The sequence below is a fragment of the Panicum virgatum genome, chromosome 9K (genome assembly GCF_016808335.1).
Source record: "Panicum virgatum strain AP13 chromosome 9K, P.virgatum_v5, whole genome shotgun sequence".
NCBI classification, from domain to species: domain Eukaryota; kingdom Viridiplantae; phylum Streptophyta; class Magnoliopsida; order Poales; family Poaceae; genus Panicum; species Panicum virgatum.
The window spans coordinates 50,606,137-50,626,555 of NC_053144.1; the positions used below are offsets into that span (position 1 = coordinate 50,606,137).

The window sequence follows — 20,419 nt, forward strand, 5'->3', positions numbered from 1 at the left end:
CGAGCTAATCAAAATCTCAAGAAATGTTGATCGAAAAAAGTTCTCAAGAAATGGATCTTTTGGTTATCTTGTCAGTGTTTATTGAGCGGGCACAAAATATTCCAAGTCTGACCCTACTACATCAGACCATAAAAACATATTGATGGATCTGATGGTTCCCATTTCGTCTAGCAAATATTTATTTTTTTTCTACAAACTTAGCCAATGAATAGATTGACTCGGGAGAAACTCAAGTATACTTGTACTTCGTCTTGCATGGATCTTTAATTTCTGTAAAGAATACATCGAATGTTGTGAATTAAATGGCAATGAAACTCGTACTAGTTTAAAGTAGTAGTTTGACGAACCAAAATTATAAATCATTAGGGCATGTTACTTGTGTTTTTTTGGCCAGTTTTAGTGGGAGTTTCATGAGTACGATTATCTAGACTAAGAATTAGGTAATACTAGATGGGTTTCATGGTGATAAAACTCTCACATACCATGAAACTCTATCTTTCTCTTTTCTTGTCATGTCAACAAAATTGATGATATTTAATGTCATGAAACTCTTCATGAAATCCTATTAGGACTGGTCTTAGTGGCGTGAGCTATGGTTAAAAAACATTTATGGTACTACTGTCAACTAGAGTTTATTGTAGCAAAACCAGACTTATTATTTTAGTGGTACATAAGATGTTTGTTAAAAGCATTTGTGATTTCATCAACTTTAAGATTTATGAATCCAATCTCTCATATGTGCCATACAGGTTGGGTGTGGGCTTGTGCATTTGTAGGAGTGGGTGTGCAAGCGTGCCCGCATGTGCATGTGTGTACAAACTGCTTTAAATTTTTTTAAAATAAAATTCACCACCTCATAAAGCACAGATTGTTTAAAAAGTGTATAAGATGTTTAGGTTTATGTAAAATAACTAAGGAGAGGTAGCAAAGAAAATGAGCTTATTATTTATATTGGTACATGAATAAATGGTGACACATATCGTGGGTAGTATTTTATATAAATAATATATTAATAATGTTACTATTTATAATTTTATATTAGTGCATTTTAATATTTTATTATAATTATATAATTTAGATTCAGATTTAAATGTTACTTCACCTTTAATAATGATATAATTAGATAATTTACATGCAAATTTAGAGGGTTATTTGTATTATTTATATAATAGTATAGCTAGGTAATTTACACAAAGATTAGAGAGCTACTTTATATTTTTTATAATGATAAAGGTGGGTAATTTAGATACATGTTTAGAGAGGTTATTTTAGTTTATTTTTATAATAGCAGAGGTAAGTAATTTATTAGAAAAGATAACGAATGCAATGACTATTATAATTAGAGTTGTCTGATTAATGACCAAATATTTCTAATTTTTATAACAATTTTTAAAATTTCTCTATTTTTTAAAGGTCCACCTAGAATTAGATTGCTTCATGTGAAGACTCAAAAAGAGCCTCCAATTAGTAAGACTAAAATGTAAGAACATGAACAACGAAACTCTAGTGCAGTTTTCTTTTACATCTATATACTTCTTATTTTGCTACTTAATCAATGTAGTAAACAAACTACCACTCGAACGTGTTTGGTTTTGTAGCACAGGGTACTGTAGCCAACTTTGACCATTATAACAAGGTGGTTCAAGTGGCGATTTACAAAACTAACTTCACAATTTTTGCACTACATGTAACACCCGGTGTTAATTTTTTGTGCTAATCATGTGTTTAGTCGCTAATCATGGTTAATCACCGTCATTAGTGCTAATCGAGTTTGCATAGTAAACATCGGCTTAGCTACGTTCGCTCTCGTTTTTCTCACTAATCCGAGCTTCGAATCAACTTTCGCCCAAAAGCAAAGTTGTAGATCTTTTCTTCCTCTACAACTTTTATTTTGGCCAAATTTCAAATTCCTATATGGAATTTAGAGTTTCAATTGGTCAAAATCCGGTCAAAATTAGTCAAAACGACCACTGTTTCTTCCTGTTTTCCCCTGTGCCCGTACCGAGCCCATGCCGCGACCGACCGCCGGCGACTCCACGCGTCGCGCGCGCCGGCGATCCTCGCTCTCCGCGCTACGCCGTTCTTATCCCGTGCGTGAGCCTCATCCATTTCCCCTCCCCTCTTCTCCTTCCTCGCGCTCACGCCGAGCCAAACCGAGCAGAGCTCGTCGCCGGGCCTTGCGCCGGCCGTAGCTCGCCGCGCCGCCTCGTTTCGCTGCGCCCCAAGCTGCGCAGCCTCACCCCACACCTGCTCCGCCCCTCCACGAGCTCGATTAAGCCGTCTCGCGGCCGAATCTAGCCCGCCATCGCCGGCCGCCATTGCCAACCTCGCCGGAGCTCCGCTCCTCTCATCGATCTCCCCTCTCCGGCCACCCTCCGCCTAAACCGAGCCCTCGGTGAGCATCTCCGCGCGTCCCTCACCCTTCCTGTTCTTTCCCCCGCGCGAATCCCGCCTCGCCGGCGCGGGAACGTCGTCGCGCCGCCGGTGGCCGCGCTGCATCCGCCGCCGCCCGCCGCGGGGTGCCCCTGCGCGGGCCCGTGGGCCAGCTCCGCCCGCCACCGGCCGGCCGCGCCGCCGCCGCCGCCGCGCCAGCCAGGGCTGGTCGTGTGTGCGTGCGCGAGCACAAAGCAGAGCAGGGGAGCTGGGGGCTAGGCCTCCCACTGACATGTGGGGCCCAGTCGTTAGCCCTCCTTTTTAGGTTATGTTTTCCAAATTCGTTTATTTATTTTGGCTGAAATCTTTGAAAATGTGTAGAAAAATATGGAAAAATGCGAAAAATGCAAACTAAATTTTGTTGGGTTTCTTAAGTTAAGATCTTCAGAGCAAAAATACTCATGCTTGTGAAATGTCACTTTTGCCCCTGCTAAAATTTTGGTTTGTGCGTAAGCTAGTTTAAATTGTCCCTGCTGTTTGGGTGCTCTAAAAATTATGAAATTTATTCAGTAAATTACTTTTTGTATGTGTAGTTCACTGAAAAATTTTCAGGTGCATAGCCTATGTGCATGTTTGTGGATCTATTGTTGCTCAGTTTATTTTGCTAGGGCAAAAATAAATGTTTTCCTTTTTGCAATAAAAGTTAATAAATTTTTTCTTGCATGTGTTGTCAATGTATTTTCATGCTAGTAAAATGTTGCTGCTTTATTCATGTCGGCAAGTTGAGTTCCTGCACGTGTTTCGCTCCTAGCCGCAGTTTTCCTTTTTGCGCTGCCAAATAATCTTCCTTTCGGTGTTGTGTCACACCCTGAAATTTTTGAATTTCAGGATGTGATTAAAATTAAAAATAAAACAACAATTTTCTCAAAATTTTAAAATTTTCTCAACATTTATTTTTCTTCACAGAGAATTTAGTGTAAAAGAAAATAAATATTGGTTGTTTTTCAAATTAAATGATGTTGTTCTTCTGGTGATACATTCATGTCACATGCATAGTGTTGTTGAGTGTGAAAACCTTTCAAAACGTGTTCTATCATCAAAAATTCTTCCCGGGAATTTTCCGGATTTTTCTGGATTCTTTTCCCATTTTCCCTAGAGCAAACTCTAATTTTTAGAGGCTCTTCCAAATCTTCTCATGAGCTCCAAATATTTTATTTGAGTTCGTTAGGTCCCAATATATTTCTAGGATTTTTCCTAGAATTTTCGGGCCATTTGGAATATTTTTTGGACTTTAAATATGAATTCTAGATTTTTCTAGAATTATTTTAATTTCGAAAATAATTAATTCCGAAATTTTAAATGGGCTAAGTCTATCAAAAGTGCATAAATCCCTAATGGACCTCAAGGGCCCATTCATGTGTTCCCTAATGGGCTAAAGGCACGTAAAGCCCATTAGCATGGGAGGGAGGTTTAGTACCACATTGCTAGTTGATGTGGGATGGCGAGACTTTTCTCTCTATATATTAAACCAACCTCTCATGGCAATTCCACACAAAAATATAGACTACCCGTAGGGAGGCTCCTTGTTTGGGAATCCCTAAAATAATCTTTTCCCCAGAATCCCACCATCCTCCGCATCCGTGCATCTCCGGTGAAATCCGACGCCACCCCAGTTCTCAGCTCGTTGTCCTCTTCGTCGTGGTGTCTTCCTTCTCGTGAGTCGTCGCCATTTCGCCGTCGACCCCGTGCCTTCTTCCTCGACTCCGACGATTTCCTTCTTCTCCGGTGAGCAACTTCCTCCGTCTTTTCTTCCCTCTCTCTCGCTCTGCTCCGCTCGGTCTTGTTCGCCGTCGCCGCCATCCGCCATGCGCCGCCGCGAGCTCCGCTCCGCCCGCTCTAGCTCTGCGCCGCCGCTAGCCCACCCCAATCCACTCCCGCCGTCCGATTTAGATCCAGCGGCCCAGATCTAATATGACCCGAGTCAGCTAAACCAAATACCGTTCAACCGTGGTCATTTTTGCAAATAAACCCCTCCGTTTTTCCAAAATCAACCCTCCGTGCATCGCAGTTCAAAACTATTTCTGTTTTAGTCCAAATCTTTACGGAAAACACCCTGAGCTTTTCCAAAATAGAACCTGCCATCCTTAGTGCGTTGTTTTGCAAGCTAGCCCCTGTATCTTAGGTTAAATCTCATTTTAGTCCCTAGTTTCTTTAGAGCTAGCCCCTGAAAGTTTAAATCTATTGCAAACAAGTCCCTAGAATCTTGTTTTAGCCATATCTTTCACGTTTCAACTCCGTTTTCAGCGATTCTTGCGCTCACGTGATCCTTATGACGTGTGCAATAGCTTTGTAACTTTTTATCCTCTGTGAGCACACTTTGTTGTGTCTTACAAATCTTTTCTGTTAGCTCTTAACTCAATAGTTAATCGCGACTAGATCCCTGAAGCATCGTTTATCCCATAGAATCGCCGTTTTAGTTCCGTTTTCCGCGTTTCTTGCGCTCTCATAACCTTAGCTGCGAGCTCTATCCTTTAGTATGTTCTTTTAAAGCCTTTCTTTTGTTCTGGTGTATTGTTCTTAGATGTATCTTCCTGTTTGCTTTGTATGTTTGCCCGATGATTGTTTCGAGTAGAAGAATCGCTGTTCGAAGATTGAAGATCAAGAATTCCAAGTGAGCAAAAGCTGAAGAGCAGTAAGAGTAGCTTTTCGTTGGAGAAAGGCAAGTGACCCTAACCATACTTCTATCTATGCTTTATTTACAAGAGTATATTGATGATTTAATTGGAACATGGAGAACCACCCAAGAAAACAGTACAACCACAATACTAATGGGCTCTGGTCTTGGCTAAGTAATTAGATGAACTATATGTTGTGTTGGGGTTGTTCCGCTTGGTGGTTATGAGTTTGTGTTGTGGAGCGGGTGAAGGAAGCTGCGTCTTCTGAGGGACCGCACGGCAGGGACCAACACATACATATAGGAATTCTTTGTAAAGGCCTCGTAGCGTCCCTATGCAATCACACCTCGGAAGTGTGGTATTGTGCCTGATCAGCACATATGCGTGGTTGGGTTCAAAGTTCTTCGGAACTTTTACGCAAATTGTGGTGAAAGTGTACAACCTCTGCAGAGTTAAAACTAACCGGTTAGCCGTGCTCACGGTCAAGAGCGGCTTGGACCCTCACATGATTAATGAACTTAAAGATGGATATAAATCATTTTCTGGTTATTTCTTGTGGCCTTGCTGAGTACCAACCATAAGTGTACTCACCCTTGCTTACTGCTGCTCAGAAGAAGAAGGTGTGAGAAGTATTTTGAAGATGATGCTGAGTTCTAGGCGTACGCAACCCCCAGTCGATTGCCTGTGAAGTTTGGAGTCTCCGTTTCCAGGATAAGCTGTAAACTCTGATAGTCTTTTAATTGTTTTAGTTTTTCTTTTTTGTGATACTGTACTGATTATTCACTTATGATGTCTCTATATGTATGAAACTTGATCCTGGCATACATATAGTTATGCATTCGGTTTTGTCCTTAAAACCGGGTGTGACATGTTGTCCTTGCATCATGAACACTTGTATCATTTCATTGCACCATTTTAATTATTGCATGGCATCCTTTTCCATACATGTAGACGTCACGAGCGAAGCCGTCTACGAGTTGGTCGCTGAGCCAATCCAGGAGCCGCAAGCAGGGGAACCGCAAGCCGAAGCAGCCGTCGAGCCAGATCCAGAAGTCGCTAACCCCGCTGACTGGCAAGGCAAGCCCCGGAGCATAACCTCTATTTTCAGTATTCAACGTTATTATTTAAATATTGTGCATTAAGTTTTCTAGGAGTTGAATGAAACCCTAGTATGCATGTTTCTCTCTATGTACCTATGGGTCTCTACTAGTATACAGGCACCGTTAGAACTGATTTGCTAATTAGGAACCTGGTAGAAGCCGAGTGATTCCTGTCACTCGCGAGAGATAGGTCTGGTTCTTATGAAAATATTATTGGAGAATGAATCTTTGAGAAAAAGAAAAGAAAAATAGAGACCGGGCGGAGATGGATTTGGTTATGGATATGGAGTGGATGGAAAGTAAGCCTCCGCTTGTGTCGATTGAGGACCGTACCGTTGTTGGCCGTGCTAACCGAGTTTGAACAGTACTAACCGCATGCCGGGAGTAGGAGGTAGTCGAAACCGATAAACTCAGTACCATATGTGCACTGGTAGGCGGACTTGATACTGTCTTCACCAGTGGAGCTAGTATACAAACTCATGGCTGACCCTTCGTTGGTATCGGTGGGGCTAGCAGTCCCGGGTCGCAGGGCAGTTCAGCTATTCGGTGTGCATATGTGAAGGATTGCCACGTATGGTCCGACGGGGCCTATATGTGACGTGTGTGTTAGGTCCACTTTGCAAGGTTAAATCGGATCGATTCGCCGTCTCTCTCGGTTAAGAGAACCTTGGTCACTTCGTCACATCGTAGTAAAAAAGTGGAATGAGATTGAACTGAAAATGTTTGGCTGTGGTACTCTGAAAAGATAATGTGATCAACTAGGCGTGCTCTAGATGTTCAGACAAATCTAGTTGGTACTGGTATAATGAACCTGAGCTAAAATACTGAAAGTAAGGATCCACTAATAGTAGCTTTTCAGCAAAACAACTCCAGAGCCAAAAAGCTTGCATGATTAGGAGTTGGCTAAGTATATACCAATAGTCGGGTAAGCCTTGCTGAGTATTAGAATACTCAGGCTTGTTGTTGTAATATATTTTAGCAGGATGCGTTCCGGAGGACTTCGAGGAGATCTGCGCCTCGTGGATCGGTCAACCACTTCCTCTGGGTTGGTCGGTCGAGTGGGTCCCGTCTTCTCCGTGAAGTTCGGGCAGGTGAGCCTCACATCAGTGGGCAAGATGTGAAGCTCGTCTTCTGTCATCAACGTTATCTATCGTATTGTTTTTTTAAGCTTGTTTTAAACTCTAAATTACTTTTCGCTGCATTTAAACTCTGAGGTTTGAATTGTAAAACTGGCTTGTAAACACTTACTGTAGATTAAGTTGGTGCTTCTGTTATAAACTCGGGTTGTAAGTGGCTTTGAACGCTTTTATCGCCGGTAATCATCTGTGCTCGTCTTTTGGCGAGAGTTCCTGTGTAATCGATCCTGGTTACAGCAGGCGTTCTGAATGTACTGGTTGAGTGCAGAAATTCTGGTTTGAGTTTAAGTGTTAATTATTGCACTTGATTGGTATTATTTGGACTGTTCTGTGACACTACAATTCGCGAGACGAATCTAATTGTAACGACCCGATCCGGAATAACGGCTAAGATTTACTCTGCATGTTGAGTAAATTATACCTACTAAATAACTCTCTTGCGCTTTCGTCCTCGCTTCGCGCAAAAGATTCGAACCGGAGTTACTAGCTTCCCAGGGCCAGCCTTTTAAGTTGGTCTGGTTACTACCGTTTCCGGTATGGGACTATCTCTGGCAATAATGTGCTGGATGAACAGTACCCGTCCAGCTACAGTACACGAGTTACAGTATTTTTCTACAGTAACTTTGAAACTTGCCCGGCCCATTGGGCTAGGATGTTACACTAATGAAGCTTTTGAGTGCATAATTAGAGGATGGTAGCCAATCATGAATTAATTAGGCTCATTAGATTCGTCGCGCAAAGTTGCACCCATCTTTGAAATGATTTTGCAAATAAATTTTATTTAATACTTCATGCATGTAAGATTCCATTATAGCGCTAGGAGTAACCAAATGGGGGCCAGGTCTGATTGCCAAACTCAACTATGCTAATGCTTCGCCTCGCTATGACGTACTCCCTCCTTTCACTTTTATAAGGCATAGTGAAACATGACACGGCCTTCCAAATAATATTTTGACCATTTATTTATCATACATTATATCACTTCTGGCTATAAATCTATAATCATTGTAAACTATATTTAATTACGAATCCAATCATATAAAGTTTATGTTATAAAAATAAAAAATTATTAGTCAAATTATTAGTCAATGATAGTAAGGTTTGAATCTTGATATGTGTGTGCCTTATAAAAATAGAAGGAGGGAGTAAGTGAATTAGGAGGACCTGAATATGGATAGTCCAGGCTTAGATCCACGGCCATAAATGAATTGCTTGGTATGAGAAGTCTAAAACAAAATTTGGACTTCTAATTGTTGTGTCAAACACCACACACGCTAGCAGTATATATTTTTTAGATTAAGCAGTATATTATTAAATTATTGATTATTGCTTATACATCACTCGGCCCATATAAGGCCCCTTAGCCTATCTATTGCAGCCCATCCATAAAGGACCCCAGTACATACCAAGCTATTTCCCCTCTTTTTATTTGTTTTATTTTTTCATTCGAATCTATGAATCTATATAGCTAATCATGTTTATTGGTTACAATTTTATATGTTTATAATATTTCGGTATTTTAAAAACTTAGCCAACAATCAATGAAACCTAACTCACTCAAATATCAAATAAACTAGTTCAAAATTTTATTAAAACATTAAAATAGTGCATTCAAAATATTGAAGTAGTACATCCGAAAAGGTTAAAAATAGTAGAATTAAAATGTAGACTTTTTCATACAAAAAGTGAAACAAGAAAATTAAACACATTATATCTCATTTATTACATTTATTCTACATAACATGGTGATTCAAACGGATTTCAAACATACTCACGATCTAAAAGAAAGGTACATTTTCAAGTTTGATATTCAAAATTAATTATTCATTACAATATTATATATAGCATCTCATCAAATTGTGACATATGGCACGCAACGATTATATTGGTTTGCTTTCACCCACTTCATCTCATCAGCTATATCTATCTTTTATCATAACATTAAAATTAAAAGTTTCGTAAAACTCAAGTTTAACTTCTTTTTATATATAAGGATAAACTGCCCGACGGTTAGCATCTCCCTTATCTCCGTGCTTGTTTCGAAGGCTCGGCAAAAGAAACCCGGCCCTGGCAGTACCAGACCCGGCGGCACTCCCGTCGTTCCCATCCATGGCTTGCATTGCCAGCTACGCGGCTGTGTGTACGTGGGCTTGCGATTCGTTTTCTCTCTCCTGTCAGTTTGCTAATTTTGCTTGCTTGGTTGCATGCTCAGCAGAGATTTCTCCTGCCCAACCAACCGCGCATACCAAGCATGACCTCCTCCTCCCTCTGCTGCTTCCTGACTTCCTCCCCTCCTCCCATCTACTGCTACTTTAGCTGCTCCTCACCTAGCAGCTTCCCCTCGCAAGCTCGATCATCCGCGGGCGATGCCCATGGATCCGTCCTCGAGCTTCTTCATCATCTTCTTCACTTGACCTCTTCTCTTCTCCTTGCACCCACTTCCACTCTTGCCTACTTATTGTAGCTGATCGATCTTGATCCGTCGCGATCAAGCTGCTTAATTTTAGTTTCACATCTTGGGGATCCGCTCCATCGATCCATCCCGAACAACCGCCATGGGCGATGCGGCTGTGCTTGGTAGCAGGAGCAGCGCCACTCGGCACAGCTGCAAGGTGTGCCGGAAGGGCTTCCCCTGCGGCCGATCGCTCGGCGGGCACATGCGCTCGCACTCCCTGGCCGAGATGGAGACCGCCGTGGAGGACGATGCTGATGGCAACGGCGAGGAGCAGCAGCAGCAGCAACGGCGGGGCCCGGATTGCCTGATGGTTCCAGGCGCCGGGGGTTATGGGCTGAGGGAGAACCCCAAGAAGACGCGACGGCTCTCGTCGGGCCTCGACGGCGGCGACGAGAGCGGCGGTCGCCAGGACGAGTGCGGCCGCGGCGACCGCGGCGAGCTGCTCCCGGAGGTGAGCCACGAGCGCCGCCACGCTAGTCTCGGAGCTGTCATGGAGGTGGAGGTGGAAGCGGAGCGGGAGCAGGAGGACGCCCCGACCGAGCCGGCTGCCGGCCTGATGCCGGCGCCGAGGCGGAGGCGGCGCTCAATGCGCGTGCCGGCCCCCGAGCCGCCGCCTGCGTTCGACAAGGAGCCGGAGGACGTCGCGCTCTGCCTCATCATGCTGTCGCGCGACATCCTGCACCGCCGGGACTCCACCGCCGAGTACTCGCCGGAGAAGGACTACAGGAGGCGGCGCGATCACCACCACCACCATCACCACCACGACACCGACTCCGACGACGCCTCTGCTCTCTTCCAGTACACCGATGTCGAGATCAGCACCAAGACCAACAACAAGAGGAAGCCCAACAACAATCGCAGCCTCGCCGGCGACGAGAAGCGGGCCCGGTACGAGTGCCCCGGCTGCGGCAGGGCCTTCCAGTCCTACCAGGCGCTCGGCGGCCACCGCGCCAGCCACAAGCGCATCAACAGCAACTGCAGCATCGCCAAGGTCGCGCCCGATCAGGCCGAGCTGAGCGTCGAGACGGCCAACGCGTCCTTCAACACGGCGTCGCCGGACGCCGACCACGCCACCGACGTCGCGCACAGCACTGCGGTGGTGGCCTTGAAGGCGAAGCCGCACAAGGCGATCAGGTTCGAGTGCCCCATCTGCTTCAAGGTGTTTGGGTCGGGGCAAGCGCTCGGCGGGCACAAGCGGTCGCACTCGATCGCCGGCGAGCTCTACGAGCGCGCGCATGCCGACGGAGACGCTGGCATCGATGAAGCCAAGCAGCCTATGGTCGCGGATGGGTTTCTTGATCTCAACCTGCCAGCTCCAGGTGCTGAGGATTGAAGCATGGCTGGTTGAATTGGGTATGTACAGACTTGGATTCAATTGATTCTTTGGAGTTTCAGGTTAGAAGTGAGCTTGGGGAATAAACAATGCAACTTGATAGTTTTGCTCGATTCAGCAAGCTTTTTCAGGCTATTCTTTTTACTAGGTCTTTTTGGTCTTCTTCATATGCAGAGAGTAATAACAAACAGTAAGCATTTCATCTTCTGAAATTGGAGAAACTGAACTGATACAATGAAAGGCTTTCAATTTGGCTCGGCATTTACCTTCTCGCTTTGAGTTCAGTCAATAATTTTATCTTCAAATTTCACATGAATCTGCTCATTATTTTGCTTTGTTGCCTCTGTATCTGATTTTAAGAGTACATGGTTTATGCTAGCCTTTTTACCGATTCGAATTCATAGCAAGCACTGGCAGCTTACTGGCACAAGGACTGCATTCTCCTGATACTGGTGGTTGGTTAAATTAGGCAAAGATTGAAGCAACAAGCAGGTCTATCGACCACTCCCTTTCCATCTATCATTTCTCCCTTGCTCTTTATGCGACACACACCTGACACAACGAATGAATTGTGACCCACCTTAACAGAAACAATGGGTAAAAATAAAAGAAAAGAAAAGGGAGAGCAGCAAGCAAGAAACTTTTCTGAACACACAGATGGAAAAGTTCAGTCAGGAGCTGAAATAACAACCATGGAGTTGAAATGATTAGTTTGTAACTGCAGTGAGCCGATCAGCAGCAAGATCTTTGGTAGAGATTGATTCCAGATGAATAGATTATGGGTGCAGTGAACACACACACACACACACACACACACACACACACATACACATATATATATATATATATATATATATATATTAGTCCGATTCAGATTATACTGTCCCATCTAAGCACTACGTTGGCATATGTGGGTGGTAATGTTTGTTGCTTCAGTCTTAATATTAGATGTTGTTAGAACTTTATTCTATCTTTTTTTAAAAAAAATACATTGATTGGTCCAATGAAGCCGACTTCTGTTTCCATATATAGTATGGTAAACTGGAGCAAACCAGCTTTAGAAAACATTACTGGTGTCCATTAGTATTTCCTGCTTAGGAGTATTGAAGTGGGACTACGCTATTCCATTGCTGTTTATGTTCAAAGCTTCCAAAGCTAGCATGATGATGGCATAACATGACTTCCTTGGGATGGGCTGACACGTCCCTAAACCAATTTTGGAAGAAATGAGCATCTTTCACAGAATAGTAGGTGTCTCTAGAAAAATAAAACGAAAAAAAAGGAGAGTAAGGAAGAAACTATTTATAAGATTTGTGAGATGCGCAGAGAACTTCCTATTTCTGGCTGCAGTAGACCTGTGCTCGCCAAAAGAACACATGCCCTCAACCTCCAGCTGAAGCAATTGAGGCTGTTGAGCCAGGACAGCAGCGTGGCCAGTCTATTTTTGTAGAGATCCAGATCTACAGCAAATGTGTGTTCAGAAATCTGCTCCCTTCACTCCTTGACACTTGTACTGTCTATGAGTAGCTCAAGCTTGTTACTGGCCAAGAGAGAGAGAGACTCCTGAAGGTTTGACCAAGTAAATTGGCAACCAGAAGCCGGAACTGTTGACCGACAAACTTGATTTTCTATGTTATTTTTGGCACGTTTCGGTGTATCATTGGCTTGAAGAAAAGGGATTAAAGGGGATTAAAGAGTATTCCTAGTTCCCTACTACTCTAGATGTTTGTTGATTGTAATTATTTGGATGGTTGATTAGTTAGTGAGCAAGCTTTCCCAAAGAAATTAAAATAAAGGTTAGCGTCTTAGCGAGCAAGATCACTTTCACAACAGCTATGCTTGGGTTACACTCTTCAGAAAAAGGCTTCAATCTTTTTCTTGCATCTATCTTGTGCGCACCATCATAGCCTCATCTCACTGGCAAATCTGGCCTTATTTCAGTCGGCAAGCTATCACGAAAAATAAAAGAATGAAACAAGATGTGGTTGTCATTGAAAAGAAGAGAGAATGAGATGGTAATTTCAACTTCTCTGTAAGAGGAAGCTTCTGCACCATGCTGTCATAGTGTGTGGTGACACCGCAAGACGCATTGGTATGGCTATATATATATATATATATATATATATATATATATATATATATATATATATATATATATATATATATATATATATATGCTGACTAGTGTAACCAGTAACACCTGAAAAAAACTGCAGCTCATCTTTGGGCTCACCCTTCGAAAGAGAGCCGATCGTTCAATCAGAGGGCAACGGTGTCACTATCTAATACATTTCACCTTTTTTTAGCAGAAACAGTAGTGGTGTCCCCATTATAGTAATAAAAGGAGCAAAATGTACAGGGACGGGAGCCTAACGGAAAGAAAAACACTATACATACAGCAAGAAAGAAAACTAAAAGTAGCAAATTCTCAATTCAATACAAAATCAGCATCCATGAAGAAGAGATGTTGAAAGTTTTACTTAGCCTGTATCATCACATCATAGAAGGGTCGATCCCCGTGTGTTGCCAACATGCTGACATCAAAGAAAAGATGAAGCTGTTTTCGCTGTCTGAGCGTGGCATAGCCCACAGTTGCGGTCATTTCTATTAATCCTGTACTTCTTCATTTTTTTAGAATATTTATTATGTACAATCTAACACAGTAGAAGCCATATGAATACTTTTAGCTTGTTGCTGGCCTATAATCACAAGCGACCACTGACAGCCAGGAGCAAAGCAAAGAAGGAATGCCGCTTGACAAAGCGTCAGATTATCCGGATAGCAGCAACTTTATAATGTGCGGTTACAATATCTGGACATGAATACATAGGGCATCCCGCGAATAATGACTTTTTACATGAACACAACACGATATATTGTACATACAATAGTATTAATTCAACGAATGTGGGGGAGAAACAAAAACCCCGTGGAAGCCCAGTTTGGATCCACATGCACTTCACAAAATGCAGTAGAAAGGCTCGACATGCTGAAGAATGTACATCTCCATGAGGCTTCCACAATCCATGTCCACTTAATGGATAAGCGGCCGGATGTTTCAGCTACATGAGCCACGGCACGTCACAGCATCTCAGAGCAGAATTCCAGTCGAGCAGAGCAACAGTCTCAAGGAGATGTCATATTCAAGCTTCTGCAGAAGTTCTGGCTATGCATTACTAGATTGCTGTTCACAGTTCTTTTTCATAACTTGCTTGAGAAGCAATACTTCAATGTAATCTCTGTTGGAGAAAACAGTACTCCAGATTATTGGAATACCCTCTGTACAACATCTACACAGATGCACCTTGGTTCCCAAGGTTTCTTGTAGGATGATTCGGTGAGCAAACTGAGCTCCTTTAGGAGCATCAGAGCATGAGCTCCATTGTGTCAGCCGTCAAACGATGCTTGCAGCTCATCTTGGTTGTAGATATGTTCTATATTCTCTGCAGTTGAATACAGAGGCATCTGGTTTGGTAGATGTCTGCACTCTCCTGCATTTTCAATTTCCTCCCCATGGAAAGAAGGTCGAGCAATATGTTCTCCTTCATATTCTTTATGGTTACCCTCTATGGGCAGAGAATTGTTGATGAAATATTCAAGTTTAGGGGACTTCACTGCAGAATCCTCTTCCTCCTGCCCAGGTACTGGACAGTCACCATGCAGTTCATCATCATCACTGTCCACTCGCAACAGGTCTGACCTGTTCTGCTGAGCCCTCTTCCGGAGCATGAAGACATTAAAGTAGTAGCTAACAAGATCCTTACTAGTTTTACTAGGAAATGCATGAGGGAGGTGATCCCAAAAGTTTTTTCCCAAGGAGACAGGATTTGAGAAAACAACTCTTTCGAATCGCTTCTCCTCATCCTCAGTCCATCTCTGAGCGATATCCTCTCCCATTTCACAAAGACCTAACTCACGAAACTTGTCTTGTCCCAAACTCATTTTGAGAGATCCCCTTGCTTCAATAACATGCTGTCTGGCACACCTAACAGAACCTTCATCGCTGCAGTCACAATCTATTTTGCTGTCTCCAACCCAATCTACAGGAGATGAGCAAGATGATATTGGAATGACACAGTCCTTGACCCACTTGTCACTCTCACAGTCATAACCTTGGGAAACAGGTTCTGAAGTAGATGCAGAATTACAACCCAGATCAGCACAAAAACCAGAACCACCAGATACACCCACTCGGGGTCTCCATTCTGGAATGACAGCCTGGTGCTCAGGTCCAATTGGTACAGTCTTTCTAGGGAGGTGCTCATGAACAGGCGAATCAATGTCACCAACCAGGTTATATTCAGCAACTGGCACACAATCTTCAAAATAACCAGGGAAAGAAGTCACCCAATCAGGCAAGTGTAAGTTTTCCACTCCAACTGATTGCTCGCGGTTAGGACAAGGGATGCCTGAACTAACACTGCAGGTTGTGGCACCATTACTTGCTGGAATGTGATCCGGTTGTCTGGTCTTGACTAATTCATCAGCCAAAGCTAAAATAAAAAATAATAGTTACAACTAGATATCTTTCATATCAATTAATATTTTTTAGAGTACTGAACACAGAAGGCTAGTGGAGTACAAAACCTGAAGCAGATATTTCGGCCTCCCTGGTGAAAGGGTGTTCCCCAAAGGAATATAACCAGGCATCGTGGTCTGTTTGCTTTGGACGTTTGCAAGCAACTTGGCATGGCTTGACATCAGAATGAGGCCGCTTGTCATGATTTAGTGCGGCAGATTGGCAATTCTCTACAGCGAGCCAAGGGAAGCTGAAATTCTCAGGAGAAATTGAAGAACTGTCCTTACAGCCATTTCGAAAATTGGATTCCTCAGAATCTCCACTACTGTCTAGTCTCCTCATGTTACCATAAGAAAGAACATCAAATTGGTCAGCATTCTTCTCATGTGTGAACAACATATTATCCTGCAAAAAGACAAAATAGATTATTGAATATTTGAATGTACATCCAAGAAATATTCAACTATGGCACTGCCAATGACATACAGAAGGAATGCCACCACAGAGGTTCCTGCAACTCTGATTTCACGCACCATATAGACAAATTAATGTCCCTCTCTTACCAGATAATAATAAAAAATTAAACAATACAGCAATTGATTTTACATGCAACAACAGGTCATGTCTGACTACCTCACGCATGGAAGTTTATTCCAAGCGGCTTAGTTGTCAAAAGTCAAAATTGCATCATACATGGAAGCCCATATACAGGACATTTGAATAATTCTTAGGCAACGCAGTATTCAGTAAAGTTTCAATGCAACATTTTTCTTTACTTTCCCACTAGGATTTTCTTTTACGAGGACACTAGAATTTTTCAACAGTCGGCTGCGACAAAAGGGCCACGGACTGATTAAAACTACATCGACAAAGGCAAGATCACTAACCGCGGCCTCTGGCTCGCAACATTCATCTCCAAATCACGCCGACTCCGCAATCGCATCGCGTTCACGAGAAGGCAAACCCTAACCCTAGAATGCGATTAAAGGAGCGCGGGGAGGGGAAATGGGTACCGATAGTAAGCCGGCGGCGCGGGCGGCTCGGATCCGCGGCCGATTCGGGGAACGGGGGCTCGACGCGGACGGAATCTCAGCCGGAGCGGGGCGGGGAATCGCGAATTTGGGGGCGAATCGCGGGTTGGCGTGGTGCCCCCCTTTGTTTATTGGCGCCAGTGCCAGCTCGTGCCGCGGTCGGGAGAAGTTACCCGAACGCCCCTGACTGCCTTGCCTAATCGCGGCGCGGGACGCAACTGCAGCAGCAGGTCAGTTCTAGAAGCACCGAGGGGTAAATCCGGAAGAGGAGGTGGGAAATGGGGCCTCCGGTGGCACGAGGCGGCTGTACCGTGGCCGCCAGCTCGCCACGTGTTACGCGCCGCGGGAATCGCCGCCAGCGCCTTCATGCTCAGCGAAACAGGGACGCGAAGGGAGGGAGTGAGGGAAGACGGCGTTCACGAGCGACACCTTTGCCCACAAACTTGCGTAATCTCTAAATAAGATTCACGCATCAAATCGAGCCCAAGCAGCGTGGCCATGTATACAGTAAAAATTTCGGCAGTACATCTGAAATCCAATGGTCTCCGGCCTCCGCCCTCCCACTCGCCGCTCGACACCAGCGCCGCCACCCAGGCCGTCGAACCGACCCGCGCCACCACCTCCGCCCTTCAGCTCCGCGCGGTCGGACCTGAGCAGGCCACGACCCCCGCCAGCTGTCGAACCCGCGTCACCGAGGGTACTCAACGGCGTGGCCCCGCTCTGTCGCCTCCGTGGCACCGCAGCGCGCCGAATTGCCCCCCAGGCCGCCATGGAGGAGAAGAGTGGAGGAGGAGCCACTGCCGAGCTTCCCATCGGGCTACCGCGCCGCGCCACCACCATCTCGGCTCCACCGTCGTGAAGCCCTGCTCACCGCTGTAGTCGGGACGCACCGGCCTGGCCGATCCCCGTAGCAGTGACGCTCTGCTCGGTGCCGTCGTTGGGACGCACCGATCGCCTGCACGCCTCGCCCGGTCTGGCCTGGCCGCAGGCCGCAGCCGGCTGCTCCGCCGCACGCACGCCCGGCCGCGCAGGACTGGCCGCGCCGGCCACTCACCACACCTGGGCCACTCCAGCCTGGCCTCCCCTAGCCACGCCGGCTGCCCGGCCTCAGCGGCGCTGCGCTGCATGAGAAGGGGAGAGACGAACTGCCTCTTGCCTACTGCTGCTCCATGAGGGAGAAGCAGAGGAGGAGGTTTAGGTGGCTACCGCAGGTGAGCAAGAAGGCAGAGGAGGTAGGTGAGCTGCTGTAGCTCTGCAGGGACAGGAGAAGGGGGCGCCGGCCATAGCTGCTTCGTGGGGATGAAGCAGAATCCACTGCTGCGCTGCTTGTTCTGCGACTGGGCGGAGATAAGGGCCCTGTTGGTTTTGGATAGCACAAGTATCACAAAAAAATTTGGCCGATAATTAGGGGTATTAAATGAAGTCAATTTATAAAACTAACTTCATGCGCTACTTCGCGAGACGAACTTAATAAGGCATTTGACCGCACGATTAGAGAATGATTACTGTAGCATCACTGTAGCCAATCATAGATTAATTGCTGTCATTAGATTCGTCATTAAAAGTTACACCCATCCGTGAAAAGGTTTTGCAAATAAACTTCGTTTAGCACTCCATACATATGAGATTTTTTTCTCGGAAATCGTGTGTTGTAGTTGTAATACACAACCAAACAAGGCCAAGGCAGAGCAAGACAAGAGGATAAGGTGCAGTAGGCTGCGGCGGCAGCGTAATGTGGAATTTTCTACTAGGGTCTTTAATGGAATTTCAAGCTGCATTTTTTTAAAGGATCAAGCTGCATTTTGGGCAGCGAGCTTGGCCTGACACACCGAGATAATTTCATGTCAAATGGTGACCTAATATTCCCAATTCATTCGTACTAGATACGATCCAAAGGTTTCAATACCCATGAATTTCTAGAAATTAGAATATTTCTCTGCAACAGAAATTCAACGGTGAATCGGTGGTGTCAAATATCTAAGTTCTAATAAATGACACTATTACTGATATTTTTCCTACACCCAAATTTTTTTCTACAGTTTAGAAAATTCATTTTCAACTATACTGAGTTTAGAAGAAATGCATCTCCCACCATTGACCGCAGCTCGCCCTTGCGTTCGGACTTCAGGGGCGTGCAGGTGCAGACAGGATCGACGAAGATGTATGCAGGGGCGTAGCGGTGTGTGCTTGTTTGGGGATTGAAGTTGTGGTTTTGGTTCTACTGTGAGCGTAATAATTGTTGGATCCAGTGTTCTAAAAAACATTTTTAAACGTCGTTTAATCTTGATTAAACGCTGAACGGTGGCCAAGCGTTGCGTTTAATCACATTGTCGTTTAATCACAACACACGTTTAATCATGTTCAATCTACGTTTAATCACAAAAAACTTTAAACCATAGGTAAGCGTTCGCCTAGCGTCTAGCGTTTTTTAGAACCTTGGTTGGATCACTCTTCAAATATTCTTCAAAATCACAGTAACTACTGTTCATATTCACTAATAAGATCCCAATCCTGATTAAACAATTCCGAGCTCATAGCAAGATCCAAAATTATAGCTCCAATTAAGTGTAGTTCATGCAAAACGTGATAATAATACGTTCTGGACTGACAAATTCCATGCTTCGCAGTGAAATTGACCTTTTGGTTTTCCTCCTTAATAAATATTTTTATACTTTCTTTTCCCACGATAAATGTAGCCAAAAATATGATAGCCATATTTTTATTCCACAAATTATATAAACAAGGGCAACAACAGGCTGCGAACCATAACTACTATACGAAAATAACAAAGCCGTAGATTCGTTTTACAAATGTTGCAACAGTAAAAAGGGTACATTTGACGGTGCACGTATACTATTCCACGCAAGAAATAAAAACCCATTCAGTGTAATAATATCACAAAACACATAAACAAATATCCTGTTTTTAACTTCACAATTTCAATCTAAAAATTATTTGTCCCTCCAACTAAAGACAGTTCCAAGAACATGTCTCCTGCCGAGGGGATACGTAGATGGCAAAACATAAATCCTAACTCAAAAAAAACAAAACAAAATAAATGTACTATGAAAATCAACGCATCTATAGCTCAAACTGCCAGTTCACTGGCCCCACGCGGCAAGGCCGCAAACATTTCTAGTTCTTACTGTATCTTTTAGATCACTTACCTTCAATATTAATATATATCGCTTACTTAGGCCGGTCTCAGTGGAAATATCACCGACACAGTTACCTAGACTGGAATCTTAAGAACTGTGTCAGTAGAGTGTTATGGTGATGACACTCCTCTCACATTTCATGACACTCATCTCTTCTCTCTCCTCATATTATTAGTACATTTTAACAAATTTAATGTCCATGACACTCTTATAACACTCCCGCTGATATTAGCCTTACTCTCTTATATTTTTATGTCAAAACCATCTGTAAGCTTACAACTCGTTTCCCCTCTTTCTCCTCTTCTCATCTCACCATTCAGCCTGTTAGGCCAGACTTAGTGGAGTTTCATGAGAGTTCCATCGATATTTAATTTTGCTAATGTGACAATATATTTATAAAGAGTGCGAAGGAAGAGTTTCATGAGATGTGAAGAGAAGTTTCATCTCCGTATAACTGTGCAATAAAACCATTCATTGAGAGTGGCCCTATAATACTTGCTCTCATTAGGAGATGATAATCATTGTTCATTCATAACTCCTAGCATTGAATGTATTTGATTTAATTGTGCTTAAGTAGACCAAATTTAACCTAATTAAATCCAATATTTTCCATCCTTCAACTTTGCTAGAGGTTCAATC

General features: G+C 43.9%; 2 protein-coding genes across 3 annotated transcripts; one reads left to right on the plus strand and one right to left on the minus strand.

The window, feature by feature from the left end:
• Window positions 1-9,320: 9,320 nt before the first annotated feature.
• LOC120652025 (zinc finger protein ZAT4-like) lies at window positions 9,321-11,333 on the plus strand. The gene has a single exon (XM_039929707.1). The coding sequence runs from the start codon at window positions 9,840-9,842 to the stop codon at window positions 11,070-11,072; it is 1,233 nt and encodes a 410-aa protein (XP_039785641.1). The 5' UTR covers window positions 9,321-9,839; the 3' UTR covers window positions 11,073-11,333.
• Window positions 11,334-13,813: 2,480 nt separating this feature from the next.
• On the minus strand, window positions 13,814-16,768 carry LOC120652026. 2 transcript variants are annotated; one of them, XM_039929709.1, is made up of 3 exons: window positions 16,605-16,768; window positions 15,660-15,996; window positions 13,814-15,565 (listed from the first exon to the last, which is right to left on the minus strand). In XM_039929709.1, exons 2-3 carry the CDS (start codon window positions 15,988-15,990, stop codon window positions 14,460-14,462), a joined length of 1,437 nt encoding a protein of 478 aa, XP_039785643.1. In that variant the 5' UTR covers window positions 15,991-15,996; window positions 16,605-16,768; the 3' UTR covers window positions 13,814-14,459. The 2 variants fall into 2 exon arrangements, with proteins under 2 accessions (XP_039785643.1, XP_039785644.1); XM_039929710.1 differs by having other exon boundaries at window positions 16,479-16,716.
• Window positions 16,769-20,419: the final 3,651 nt, after the last annotated feature.